This window comes from Cibotium barometz, chromosome 17 (genome assembly GCF_041138505.1).
Source record: "Cibotium barometz isolate CiBa-2024 chromosome 17, ASM4113850v1, whole genome shotgun sequence".
Lineage (NCBI taxonomy): Eukaryota > Viridiplantae > Streptophyta > Polypodiopsida > Cyatheales > Cibotiaceae > Cibotium > Cibotium barometz.
This window is the reverse complement of record NC_141062.1, coordinates 25620122-25634550: the sequence shown is the minus strand read 5'-3', so window position 1 is coordinate 25634550 and position 14429 is coordinate 25620122. Positions and strand designations below refer to the sequence as shown.

Below are 14429 nucleotides of genomic sequence, written 5' to 3'. Positions count from 1 at the left end.
AGGCTTGCCTACTTTTGGGGTATCAGATTTCTGGGAACAATCTTGCTTCTTGTTAGAGGATGAAAGATGGGAGTTTTTAAAATTTTGAATGAGGTGGAGAAAGAGTAGTAAGTGGTAATATGGTCTTGCTTGTATGACAGCTTTTGAACAGTTAATATAAATAATAATTATTGATAATAATAATAAAAAAGAACAAGTTGTCCTTTTGATCTTCTCATCTTCATGAAGAGCTTATCTTTTTAAGAGTTAATATAAATAATAATTATTGATAATAATAATAAAAACAACAAGTTGTCCTTTTGATCTTCTCTCTTCTCTGTGGGCCTGAACACTTCCGCCTTCCAACAATCATGTCTTGTGCTGCTGAGAAACCTAATGTGGAGTTTGCCTTTTTCAATTTTACCTTCTTCAGCGATGGCTCCATCCATCGAGCTCCGTACGACCCCCCACTCTTGCCCCCTTCCCCTTCCTCCGTTGACAACGTTGCCACAAAAGATCTCACCCTCAACCGTGGCTATGGCACTTGGGTTCGCCTCTTCCTGCCCCCGCGCGGCAGCAGCAACAACAACAATCAAAAGCTCCCCATTCTCGTCTACTATCATGGCGGGGGCTTTGTCAACGGCAGCCCTGCCGTCCCCCGCGACCATGGCTTCCTTAGCAAGCTCGCTGCCCGCGCTGAAGTTCTGATTGTATCAGTGGACTACCGGCTGGCCCCCGAGAATCCTCTGCCTGCAGCTTATGAAGATTGCTTCGAAGCCCTTGTGTGGCTCAACGAGCAGGCGAAGCTTGGAGCTTCGTCGGCCGATTCATGGCTTGCTAGCCATGCCGATTTCTCGAGGTGCTTTCTGGGCGGGGACAGCTCAGGGTCGAACATTGTTCACCATGTGGCCATGAAATCGGTAGGGCTAGGGTGGGGGGACGAGAAGCTAGGGTTAGGGCAAAATTTGGAGGACATATCCCTGGAGGGCATAATTCACATCCATCCTTTCTTCTCGTCCGGGGCTTCAACAATATCTAGTCAAGAGGCTTACTTCTGGAAGCTCAGCGGGGTAAGCAAAGACCACCCTTTTGCAAACCCTTTGGACTCTGCTGCTCCCTCCCTCGCACGTGCGCCGTTACCTCGCACGCTGGTTGCCCTTGCTGGCAAGGATCACCTGAGAGGTCCAGGAATGGTCTACTACCAGGCTAGAAGCCGGCCAAAGGGTCGAGCTCTTCGACTCGGAGGGTGAAAGCCACGTGTTCCATCTGCTCACCCCGGATTCTGAAAACGTCCCTCCCTTTCTGGATGAGCTCGCCCGTTTCATCAACACGTGTGACATCGCTAAACAGTAGTAGTACAGGACCCGCACGATGAACTTCATTTTTGGAAATTTCAAAACTCTACTACTACTACTACTACTCGTGTTAGCTTCTCGGTCACTTACAACCTTCAGTTAATAGACAGAATAGATAGACTTAGTACTGCTACTTTCTGTATTAAGAGGATACACACTATGATGCAAGAAGTTTCATTTGAGTTTTGCATTTTCTATTCGCTTGTGTCTTAACTTCCTTACTTTCTCTTAATTCTCAACTAATGCCCCATTCTTTATTGCATTTCTCATGCAACACAAGTGTGCCAATGCTACAAATTATGCTTCTTTTGCTTTTGGGCTTCTCCTTTGCAATTAGAGTGAATAGTAGTGTGGCCCATGGTTAGTTAAACACAAATAAGACCTTACAACAAGAGGGTAGGTTTTTCTGGTAGGGGAGACAAAACACAAAAATCAGTAGATTTGTGAGTGTATGTCCTTGCTACTTTTTTTCCCTCGGGAGTAGGAGAGTTAGCTCTCCATGGAATATCTTTTGCTTCTTACATTTTGTTCATGGAAGAAGACTAGGAATAGGGAATGGAAGAAGACTAGGAAGAGGGCAGGGAGGGTGATTACAAGATGAAAACTTTCGACAAAAGACTAGGACTAGGTTGACTACAAGATTCATGAGGGTCATACAAGATTATGAAAACTTTTGATAAAAGACTAGGACTAGGTTGATTACAAGATTCATGGGGGTCATGAAAATTTGGACAAGAAAGAGAACATGAATATGGTTGATTAACGATAGGAGAGGACCGTGTGAAGAAAGGGGAAGAGGGTAATAGAGGAAGAGAAGGAAGATTTAACAAGTTCAGCCTTGCATCCTAAGGCCTCTCTTAATTAGTTTACAAGATTGTTGGGAGGAGCCACTCAGTACATGATCAGATTTGGGATTGGCTATATGTAGCCCTCATTGGCGAGCCTCAAAAAATCCATTTTCTTGGGCACTAGCAGGTGGAGTTTGATTCACCCGCATAGTGACTATGATTAAGTGATGCATCAGAGCCCCATCATGATATACGCAGCGTACTCGTGCGTTTACTTTTGCTCTTGATGAGCGAGGATAGATTCCAATCCATTTTAGTATGCATAATCCGATTCTGTGCGATTCATCAGTTCTTTGACCCCTTATATTAGAGATCACGATCACAACATGATATGCTCATCACATCCATGGTGGCTACCTTGCCTCCAGAATCAGCCCCGTGTCATAGGGGAGCTTGTGGACTACATCAATAAGTTCTCAAAGACATTGGCCCTTCTTTGAGTTTATGTGATCTTTCACCACTCTCGTATTCACCACCCTTGATAGTGGCATAAGGGTCTTCTCCCACCTTGACAGTGTATGGGCTTGCGAGTCGGCATCCAAATCTATTCACTATCTTGAAGTCTCTCGCTCACCATATAGGAGATGTGTGTTGATATTGTCACCAATTAGAAGCAAATGTGTATAGCTCATGTGCTAAAGTATCCCTAAGACTTGGAGCTAATACTTCCATCCGAGACTAGGAACAAAAATGTGCTACTTTCTTGGCATGGCTCGTGTGCTAGAAGAGTATCCCTAAGACTTGGAGCTAATACTTCCATCCAAGATCCCCTCAAAAAGGGACTAGGAAGAAAAATGTCAAAGAAACCACAAAGCGAATCAAAGAAAGTGGCATAAGGAGGAAGCTAAAGGTGTTGAGGTGGAGACAGAGTCAAAAAGTAGGAGGAGTTTACCTTTTCACGGCAACCCACTCCCATTTCCCAGCCTCTCTTTTCACTGGGTCATTGCATTTATATACTCACACACGACCATCACACGCCCTTGCCTTTACTATGATGGATGGAGCGCTCCAAGTATGCGCCTTGATGGAAGGCAGGGTCAAGGCTCTCACCTACCTCCTCACAAAGCGAATACTTCCCCAAATCCCTCCAAGCAGAGAATGCACCGAGTAGGATGCCAAGTAGTATCCCTTGGAATGTTCGTGAGTCGTGTGATGGCTCCTTTGTGAGGAGCTTCAGAGAGCCATAGTTGGAGGCTGCTGGCCCCAGCCACAAAGAGGGCTCCTTTGTGAGGAGCTTCAGAGAGCCATAGTTGGAAGCTCATGGACATTCTTTTCCTTAAAGAACACCACCTTTTACCTGCCAAATGGCTTGCAAAACAGAGGGCTCCATCATGGGGAGCTTCCAAGAGCCATAGGTTGGAAGCTTAATGGACAATCATACCTCATTGACAAACACTTGTCCCTACCATATCTGATAACAATTGATGAAGGCATGCAAGGAAAAATACGAACAAACGACAAAGATATGCTGGTGATTGAGCACAAACTAATAGCAGTAATCGTTTTTAAAGTATGCGGACAGTTTACAGTAAATCACATACTATTAAAAATTGATTAGTATGTAAGCTAACGCACCACATACCATAATTTATTGACATTTTTAGTTATTTATTGCCAATATACAGTAAATGTGTGAAAAGAAAAGACACAAGGCTTGCCTTTATGTAAACAAAAATAAATATCCAAAGTTAATTTGAGGAAATTATTGATTCAAAATATATAGTTGTGCAAAATTGAATAGTAGCGTTGTTATGATGTCCTTCATTTTTATTCTCTTTAAATACTCAATAACCTTGTTCTAAAGACATACTTGAATCAAATCCTAATCATGGTCTAGCATAAATTATGTTTAGCCGCATAAGGATTCTCTTTTAAGTGTAAACCATTAATTTCAATAAAAGCACTTTAAAACTAATTATGCCATCATATTCTAAATTTAAATTTTATTTCATTTGATTTGATTTGAGTGAAGAGTGATTAGGAAGTGAGCCGTCTTTTGCACTTGTTATTCATGTGAGTTCTGCACTTGTTTATTCATGTAAGCATGTGAGCATGTGAGTAGGCCGACTTAATGGCCTTGTTCGGCGCTTAACAAGGAATTTTCCATCTCTCTCATGTGCTTTGGCCATTGGTTCAAAGCTCCCATGGCTCGCATTTGCCTCAAATCCCTCATGGCTTTTTGGCCCTCTTGACACTCAAAGTAGTCAAAGCTCTAAGATTCACTAAACCATACATGCACATTTATAGATTTTGGGATTTTTATAATTGTTCATGTGAAATGCTTAGCACTAGTCGTCCCCAATAGTTACAAAGTGTCTTTACACACCAAGTGTTAATAATACATGTATTCACACCACACATCCCCTTGCCTACGTGTGCCTAACCATTACATGTTGTTTGGTTTAGGGTTTTGGTTGGGAGGCACAAACTCCAACTCTTGCTACATCTAAATTACTTTGATTTGCGTCACTAGCAGTGCTTATAGCACCAGGAAGGGGTAACTAGATGTGCTAATAGTAACCCTTCTAATAGTCAGTGTGCTAGTAACCCTTCTAATAGCATTAGAAGAGTTACTAGTTGTGCTAAAAAGACCATTAAAATCTTTGGTTGCTTCATCTTCCTAAGATTTTCTTCATCTTCATCTTTTTTATTTGCTTCATCTTCCCAATATTTGCTTTATCTTTAAAAGTCTAAATAACCTAAGGTGCCTTCTGGTTGGCCACAAATAGGCGAGGCACGTGCACATGAGGTAAGGGTTTAGGGTTAAGACATACTTCATTTGACGTTGGCAAAGCGAGGAAAAAACACCCCTAGTAGCCCATGAAGAAAATGTGATGTCACGTTTGCTGGCCTGCTGGGGGCATTTTTTTCTTACTTTGCTTTTTTTTCCTTGCAAAAAGACTGGTTTCCACACTATGTTGGCCTCTTTTGTCTTTTTGTCTCATTTGATGTGTAACTGGTTGGCGCAATTGGAAACCGGCATTAGGCATTGGACATTAACACTGCACCCTTGTTGGGGTGAGAATCCTGAGGACACCGCAACTGCATGCATTAGTGATGATGATGGTGATGGTAAAGCTCATGCAGCCGTAGTGAAGAGCTGCGTATGAAACCTTATGAGATGAAAATGTAATGCATGATACCTTGAAAGATGCCGTTTTTTTTTTGCTTTTTATTAGTACGTTTTTAGCTAGAAGGTCCCATCCCATGAAGATCGGGTGTTAGTGGGTGAAGGTTCTCCTACAATAGTCTTCCCTTGTTGTGAATTTGATACTTTTTCCATCATTGAGGAGGCTTGGAAATTTGTAAGTGACAGTAGTGAGGCTAGTGGTATACATTTATGTTTTGGGATCCAAATACAATGGTTACCCTAGCTGTCAATAAGCATTTAGGTATCCAATTTGGGATAACTTGTAGTTTGGATGTCCTATGTCAAATATTTTCTTGAGGCCTTCTTTGCTTGGTTGGTTGAGGTGGTACAGATGGAGAAATCTTTGAAACCCATTTCAAGGTAGATTTAGTTTGCCACTTTTTAGCCCATCGTATTTGTTTTTCCTTTTGACATGGAGGTGTTTGCCATGTGGAGATAAGAGAATCGAGAGTTCCTTGAACAATGGTGGATGATAAAGTGGAGGAGGTTTCTTAGATTTTGTGGATGTTGAAGCTTCCTTCTCTTTGCGACTCTCGACAAGAGTGAGAGGTGGCAGGGGACTAGTATAATGTTTAGACATGGCTTCACCCGTAGAGACACGCCCCATTGACCAATCAATCATACGTCTAGAAGCCTTCATCCATGTGCACCCAAGTATTACCGGATCAGGTAATGTTCTTTTGTAGGAATAATCAAGAAGTCTCTCATCAGGTGCTTGTTGCTATCACAATATGTTTTTATTTGTAGGAGCCCAAGAACCTTGGTATTCCTACCATGAATACCTTTCACCTTTAAAGATGTGTCTACGAGTTGAGGTTTTCCCAACTGGTTCCATGCATTGAAGGAAACTAAATTGTGACTAGTCTCCGTTTTCAAGCAATGCATTGTAGAGTACTTTACTAAGGAAGGAATGGACGTTTGTAGAGGTGCTATGTGCTCCTCTGTGTCTTCTTCAACATCTCCCACAAAGGCTTGTGTGGATCCAAGGATAGTTTCTCATCACCTACTGTCATATTTTCCTTTCTTTAGCTCTTGTTGAGCTTGAACTTTCTTTAGTTCCTCTTTTTCCTTAGTTGCCTTCTTATCCATGTGCGATCCACAAGGCTTCCTCGGTAAAAGGACCATAATACTTTTTGAATTTATTTCCATTAAAGAAGCCTACGGTTTCAACCCCGTCAAGGGTTTCAACACGCATGGTACCTTGAGGTGTTATTTTGCAAACTCAAAATGGTCCTTTTCTTGTATACTTTAGTTTCTTTTTGTTGTTGTTGCAAACTCCATACATAAGTACAAGGCCTCCCTCATTGATTTCCTTATCCTTAAAGACTTGTGCGGATCCAAGGATAGCTTCTCATCGTCTACAATCATATTTGCCTTTCTTTAGCTCTTATTGAGCCTGAGCTTTCTTTAGTTCCAGTTTTTTCTTGGCAGCTTTCTTATCAAGTGCGGCCCACAAGGCTTCCTCGATAAGAGGACCATAATACTTTTTGAATTTACTGCCATTAAGGAAGCCTACAATTTCAACCCCATCAAGGGTTTCAACACGCATGGTACCTTGAGGTGTTATTTCACAAACTCGAAATGGTCCTTTTCTAGTATTTTTTAGTTTCTTTTTTTTTGTTACGAACTTCGTACATAAGTACAAGGTCTCCCTCATTGATTTCCTTATCCTTGAGATTATTATCAAACCACTTTTTTCTTCGATCCTTTTTTGTTAACATATTCTACATAGTAATTTGTCTTTCTTCCTCTAGTTGTTCAAGAATGAACAACCGGTCGACTAACATGCTACCCTCAAATCTCTTAGTGTCACTGCTACCCTTAAGATGGGTATCATCAATTCCCAAGGGAATTACCACCTCAACTCCATATAACATCTTAAATGATGTGCAACCAATTGCAACTTTGTAAGAGGTTCGGTAAGCCCATAGAGCTGTTGTGAGCTTGAATTCCCAATCATTGCATCGAGCTTAAACAATTTTTGTTAATATGGAAATGAGGACTTTGTTGGTGCTCTTAGCTTGACCATTTGCTTGTTTGTGGTGGGTAGTATGGAGTGGACTTGCACAATGTGAGATCATGAACATTGTGGTGAGATGTTAGATTACATCATTTATAAAAACTTTCCCTTGGTAACCAACTCGAAAGGACAACCAAAGCAGGTAATGATATTCTCATAAAGAAATTTAGCCGTTGCCATAACGTTCCCTTTTCTTGAAGCTCTTACTTCGGCCCATTTTTTGACATAATACACTGAGCTATTAAAATGTACCTTGCTTGGGAGCTACATACAACTAGACTGATGGGTCCCACAAAATCAATGTCCCATTTCATAAAGGGTTCTAGAAATCGCATAGGGTGCAAGGGCATCGTGTCCTTCTTTTATGGTTTAACACATCATTTTGGTACTCGTCACATCCTCTGATAAATAGTGCACAATCTATGAAGAGTGTGTGCCACCAATACCCGAATTGGAGTATTTTTCTTACAGTAATATCTATTGAAAAGTGCCCACCAGCTACCCCTTCTAGCTACCCCTTGGTGTGCTTGTTCGATGATGTATAAGTATTTATCCTCTCTAAGGGAGTGTCTTAATATGTCATCCTTACATCTTCTATAAATAATTCTACCAATTAATTGGTAAGGTTTTGCTTCTTTAAGCAACTTCCTTGCTAAACCCATAAGCTAAAAAGTTAACGATTTTCTCACTCCACTCTAGTATAGCCCCAACTTTAAATAGTGTAGCATTAGGTAGATCATCATCTATCCCAATTTGTACTTTACCATTAGGTACACGAGATAGATTATCATCCATGACATGTTTTTTGCCAAGCCTTATCACCACTGTGAAATCAAATTCGACAAGAATCAACACAACCACCACTGTAAAATCAAATTCAAGAAGAATCAACACAACCACCTAGTGATTCTCCTTGTGGGATATATACACGCAAAGTATACACAACATGCATCAAATCCAATCCCCCCAAAATGTTTGCATACCCAGACTCTTCTCTATCCATTTAGACATTTTGGACCAGGTACCCCTAATTGCTAGACATTTTGGACCAGGTACCCCTAATTGCTAGACATTCCCAGAACACATGTATGCCATCTTCAATTGATGACCTACACCTGGGAGACAGATGCCACTAGAGATATTTCTCTTTTGAAGTTTAGAGCCAGTAGCCCACATGCAAACCTTTCACAAGAAGACTTGGAACTTCCTAGGGATCTGGCAATCCCATATCAAATTCCATCTCTTTTTCCAACTGGAGGAGCTCCACTTTACATTCCACATTTTATTGCAATACAACACATTAGCATCCCCATTGTTGAGATTCAAGCTCGATGTCAGTGTGAGCCAGCTATGCTATGTGCTGGCATGTTAGGTAGGAACATGTGTGAGACATAAATGACCACGTGTCCAGCTGGTCATAGTGTGTGGACATTAGCTAGGGTTAGTAGAGTGTGGACACAACTCATAGTGTGTTGTGTGTATTATGGATTATGGCATTATGCTTTTGTGCGCTTTTGTCGCACAGGTCGTAGCTGGGGACTTGCCTAACACCGTATGCGAGCCACGAATGGCTGCAAGCATACAACCAGGAAAAGCAAGCTCAAACAGAATGCAAAAGGTGTGTCACTCACCGCTCAACCGCCGCCTTGAAGGATTCCCGCGTCACAGTGAAGAAGGAGCCGTCGTCGCCGCTCTACCGCCTCTCCGCCGTCGTGCCGCTACACAGTGCTCGATCGCTCTCTCACTCTCTCTCTCTCTCTCTCTCTCTCACACGCAGGAGAAGGAAACCAAGGAGATAAGGCAAGAGCACTCTTGTATTCACAACACATGAGAATGAGGATTTTAGGGTTACATTTGACTCTTATAGGTGACTTGGCCGTTTACACTTGGGCGTCCATACATGGCCGGCCGATCCTAACCCTTACCCTGCTGATATTCAAGGTGCGCCTCTCATAGGCGATCACCCAATCCCTTTATCCTTAACATATGGTGCCGACAAGCCCGGCCCATAACTCAGAATATCTAAATTAATGACGTAAAACATAGTACGTCTCAATGTCTCTCATGGGTTAACATACCCCCTTTCCTGATGTAGATTCCGTCCTCGGAAGCTATGGTATGGTAAGCTCGATAGGGTTGTTGTGGTGGTGGACCGTCTGCAAAACAGGGAAGTAGAGTGAAAGTATGCTGGAATTCAAAAGATATAAAGTGTATAAATTCAAGCATGTTAGACCACAATGGATGTTGCTATGAGAACTTAGTTTAAGGGTCACATGAATGAGCTAGTGTAGCAAATTAACAGGAGTTTAAAATTATTGAAAGTAAATCAAGAGTTATCAAGGTGTCAAAGGTTAATCAAGGTTTATAACTGGCCTAAGTCAAGAGAAATAACCAAGCTTAATAAATAAACAGATGACCACACTGTGTCTACTCTAAGAACAAGTTAATACCATGAGCCTAGGGACACAAGAAACATCAGAGTTACAGGAGCCTTTTGCCTTTATTTTTTTATGCACGTGATAATTTTTACACTCAATGGAGACCTTCCTAAGGCAAAACTAACATCGATCCTGGTACCATGTTTAACACAGGGCATTATCCAGGAATCTATTAGCTCACTTTAGGCAAGGCTACCCCCTATTAACCAAGGCATCGGTGTGGAGTAGAATACTCCTCGCCTACCAAGTATCAATAAGGCGATAGGCCAACATTAAAGCACATCATAGACTTGTATTGCCATTTATTGTAGGCTCTTTTTTTTTATAAATAATTTCTTTTGATCTTCGCTCCTGAACTATAATTTGTCTTGCATCCTTTCGACAAAGGGGTAAAAGCTATGTCCTAGAGGTCAACACACACATGGCCAGGTGTCAAACATTAAGATGGTTTGATCCTAGACCTAGACCTTAGACAATTGTATTCCAAGGTTAACTAAAGACGTCATGCATTCTCAGGAATATATCCAATAAGGTTAAGCTCATTAATGATTTACACTAGCACGTCAAGCAACTTCACAAACTAAGTATTACATTGACAATTTCCATGTGGTCATGCATTATAGTTCATGCATTAATTGAATAGAAAAAAACGAAAAAGAGTGGGTATGGAAGAATTACACCTGTATTTTGGAGATCTCCTTGATGCGATGAGAGAAATGCCCGCAATTTGATGAGATATTTATGTATGAGTGTTGCGGCTATCTCAGGACTTGAAAGCGAACCCACCTCAAACTTTTCAACCTGTACAATCAACTAACAAGCACTATCCCTCGAGAGGCACATCAGTGTGAAAAATTAAAGACTCATTTAAGGAATCCAAACTAGAAAAAAACTTGAAAACACTAACCTACCTACCAGTCACCACACTACTACTGAGGATACGGTAATAGGATGTTGTAGAGTCCTGGCTCTAGCCCTAAGGCTAAGCCTCTATCCGCATCATCCAAATAAATAAAGTCAACCTCAGTAGTGCCATGAGTTTCATCCGTCCATTCATCATTGTCAGATATTTCCTTTTCATTTTCCCATCCACATAAACTCATCAAGAATGTAACCATGCGAGGATAGTCATCTTGTGGAAAAGGAAAGCATTGGGCTATCGGGGATATTTCCTCTACGGAGTAGGGGTCAGTCATGGTCAATAGGCGAATTAGCCATTCTAATTCCTCAACATTTTCCTCTCTGGCTAGTACATCTATATGATCCCATTCAGTTTCAATTACAGGATAGCTCATGTGAAATATCTGAGAAAGGTACAGATGATACCTCTCACCAAAGGTGGGAGTGGATGAAGTGTTTGATGATCGTGCATCTGCCATATCTGCAAACACAGATATAGCATCAGTAGGTTTGTGAGACAGGTCAATCTAGTTCTTGATTGTATACGGATATTTCTCCTCTTTTTGTGCTCTTGCTCTTTTTACTATTTTTTGTTTTTCTTTTCTTTGTTTTTTTTTTTTAAAAAAAATGTATGAAGCTATATATATACATCCCCTTGAATTTGGAAATTACATGGTCGGGGGAGAAGGTTAAGGAGGAAGCATTAGAATGTCGAGCGTGAGTACATGCTCCCCCTTTCCTTGGGTAGATCATATTATTTGCAATGATGTTGCAGCCTCTTGGAACCAATTTGTCCAGCGGGTCATAGGTTGTGATGTGGGCAGATAGCTTTTTATGACCCTTGTGGCCACATCCAATTGTAGAGATGGTAGTGTACGCTCCCATTGATGAATGGAGGAAATGGTTTCCGACGATACTATTACAAGGGGAGACGTAGACTCATCGGTTTTTTGTTGGGTGTTGACAAGAGTAGGTGTAGAGCATGTAGAAACTTCTATATGAGTGTGTGCCTGGCATGAGGAGCTAGAAGCTTCATGTGGCTCCCCCCTTCCTGAGCTAGGTGGTAATGATCTATATCGTTTGGGAATCCAAACTAACTCTGGAAGAAGTGGTGCGGAGCACTCTGTTACCTTTCCCTTACCACGGTCTTGAATTGTCATTGGGGTGGCAAAACAATTGGTTTGCAAGGTTTTACAGGTGATATAGAGGGATTCAGCTTATGTTTAGGGACCCAAATCCGGTCATTCCCCTCGTAGTACCCTTGGGCTACTAATATTTTTTTAGGGATCCATCGTGATGGTAATTACATTGCCCTTTCTCGGGTGGTTAGCTGCTTTCCTTTTACGAGGCTTCTTGGTGGGCTGAACGAGATTGAGCAGGGGAAGTAGCTGTTAACGAAGCTTTTGGGACCCATTTGTATATACTCTTTGGCATAGTAAGCGGAACCTTAGAGACCACCTTGCCTATTTCCACTCTTGGCGTTGAAGCGTTAGAGGGGTGGCAAACAATCAAAGATGGTTTTGCCACTGGACTTTGTGATTTTTCATTATCTAGCATTTGAGTGGATGAGTTAGGTGCGGGATTTTGAGCGGTCAGACCTAGTGTTGGTTCTTGCGTTGTGACTCGTCTAGTTGCCCAATCGATATTGCACTTGGTGGCCATCATCCATTTGCGCCCTAAGTTTACAGTCCCTTCCATGGTACCCGCAGGCATAACCAAAAAACTTTGAATTACGGTCCCCTTGTCATAGGGAACCGGAGTGTGCAGAACTCCTGAGACAGGGGTTTTTTTCTTGTTGATTCCTTGAACTTGGATAGCACTCTTGGATAAAGGTGGTTTTCCAAGTTGACACCACATGCCATATGATAGCAAATTGTGTTGAGCTCCTCCTGTATCCAATAATGCATTATATAGCACCTCCCCGTAAGGACTCTGTAACTCAATTGGGTATCTTAGAGGCGGGTCAGATTCCAGTGCATCCTCCTCTGCTTCCTCGAAAAATACTTGCGTAATTCCCAAGTTGGCTTCTCGTTGCATCCTAGCATGCTGTTGACGTTCTTTGGCTTCAACTCTTGCTTGTATCTTTTTAAGCTCAGCTTGTTCTTTAGCTGCCTTCTTTTGATGGATTGCATGTAACTCCTCTTGGCTCAGGGGGTCATAGTATCTTTTGAATTTACTCCCATTAAGGAATCCAATGGTTTCAACTCCGTCGAGAGTCTCCACTCTAATGGTACCTTGCGGGGTAATTTCACATACTCTATACGGTCCCTTACCAGCATATTTGAGCTTCTTCTTTTCGTTTCGCACTCCATACATCAGGACTTTATCCCCAACCTTGATGTCCTTGTCCTTGAGGTGGCAATCAAACCATTTTTTCCTTCTATCCTTCTCCACAAGGGCATTGTATACAGCCAATTGTCTTTCTTCGTTTAGCCGCTCAAGGATATATAGACGCAATGGTGTGCAATTAATAGCCACTTTGTACGCAGTACGATAGGCCCATAAAGCTGTCGTAAGCTTTAGATCCCAATCCGTGCGATGAGCTTCAACTGTCTTTGTCAAAATAGAGATTAATGTCTTGTTTGTACTCTCGGCTTGGCCATTCGCTTGCAGATAATAAGGAGTAGATTTATGATGGGATATCATGAAATACATTAGGGTTTGCTCTTGTGTGTGTGTCTCCTCCCCCTCTACCATTCTTTCAACACCCATTTCTCATTAATGCATAAATGTCCCTGGTTTTGCCATCCTTAAGTTTGACACCATTAAGCCAAGTCCAATCCTTGATCCAAACTGAGGTGTTAGTAGTTGTGGAGCATAATTCCCTATGAAGCACCTCCAAGACCTGAGCCATCAGATCTCTTTCCCTCCTAACTAGCTGATATTCCACAAATAACAAGTTCACATCTTTCCACCCGGCCAAATCCCTATCCCAGCACTCATCCAGATGCCTAATGCCTTTATTGTTAAGAGGGGGATTAAACTTGTGAGTCCACTATGTACCCAAAGTGAGCATGGAATTGCTTGTTACCCTTGCACCTCCATCCTAGACCATGAGACCCAAGCTGTCCTTCCAACATTTGCATAGCACTTTGCAAAGATCTGAGCATGTGATCTTAAGAGGGGCATATGAGAAAAGTTTATCCTTCCAGTTTAGGTTCCCCCATCTGCCATTAGCCAAAACATCAGCAAGCTCCACCAGTTCCCTCATCATTAGAGCCCAAGTGACATTTTGAGATAAAAATCTAGGAAGCTTAAGAGTCTTTCTGGCAGCACAATGAGTGGGCAAGTGAATAATGCCAATGCCCCCTTCCTTTCTAGGAACTGAAATTTTATCCCAAGCAAGCGAAGCAGAGACTCTTTTTTCCCATTACCATTTCTCCACAGAAAATCTCTAATCGGGTCAATGATTTTCTTCCCGTGGCAATTTCCAAAATTTAGCACAGGGCATGAAAACATAACATAGGCATTTAATAATGTATTGAAAATATCAATCTTGCTATGAAAGGGGACTTTGATGCCTTCCCACTTTTTCAATTTGTCCAAAAACCTATTAATGGCCCACATTACCAATTATTTATTAGTAAGTCCAACACCAAAAGGTACATCAAGCAGTTTGACAAATTGGCCCTTCTGCACCAACTCACAGCCCCACCTTTGACGATCAAAATCATTATCCTCAGTCAGGCTTATAATTTTGGATTTCAGAATGTTACATTTAGATCTAGAGGCATTGGC

General features: G+C 41.8%; 1 protein-coding gene across 1 annotated transcript; it reads left to right on the top strand.

The window, feature by feature from the left end:
- The first annotated feature begins 309 nt into the window (after positions 1-309).
- LOC147629823 (tuliposide A-converting enzyme 1, chloroplastic-like) lies at positions 310-1531 on the top strand. The gene has a single exon (XM_086810860.1). The coding sequence runs from the start codon at positions 351-353 to the stop codon at positions 1227-1229; it is 879 nt and encodes a 292-aa protein (XP_086666986.1). The 5' UTR covers positions 310-350; the 3' UTR covers positions 1230-1531.
- Positions 1532-14429: the final 12898 nt, after the last annotated feature.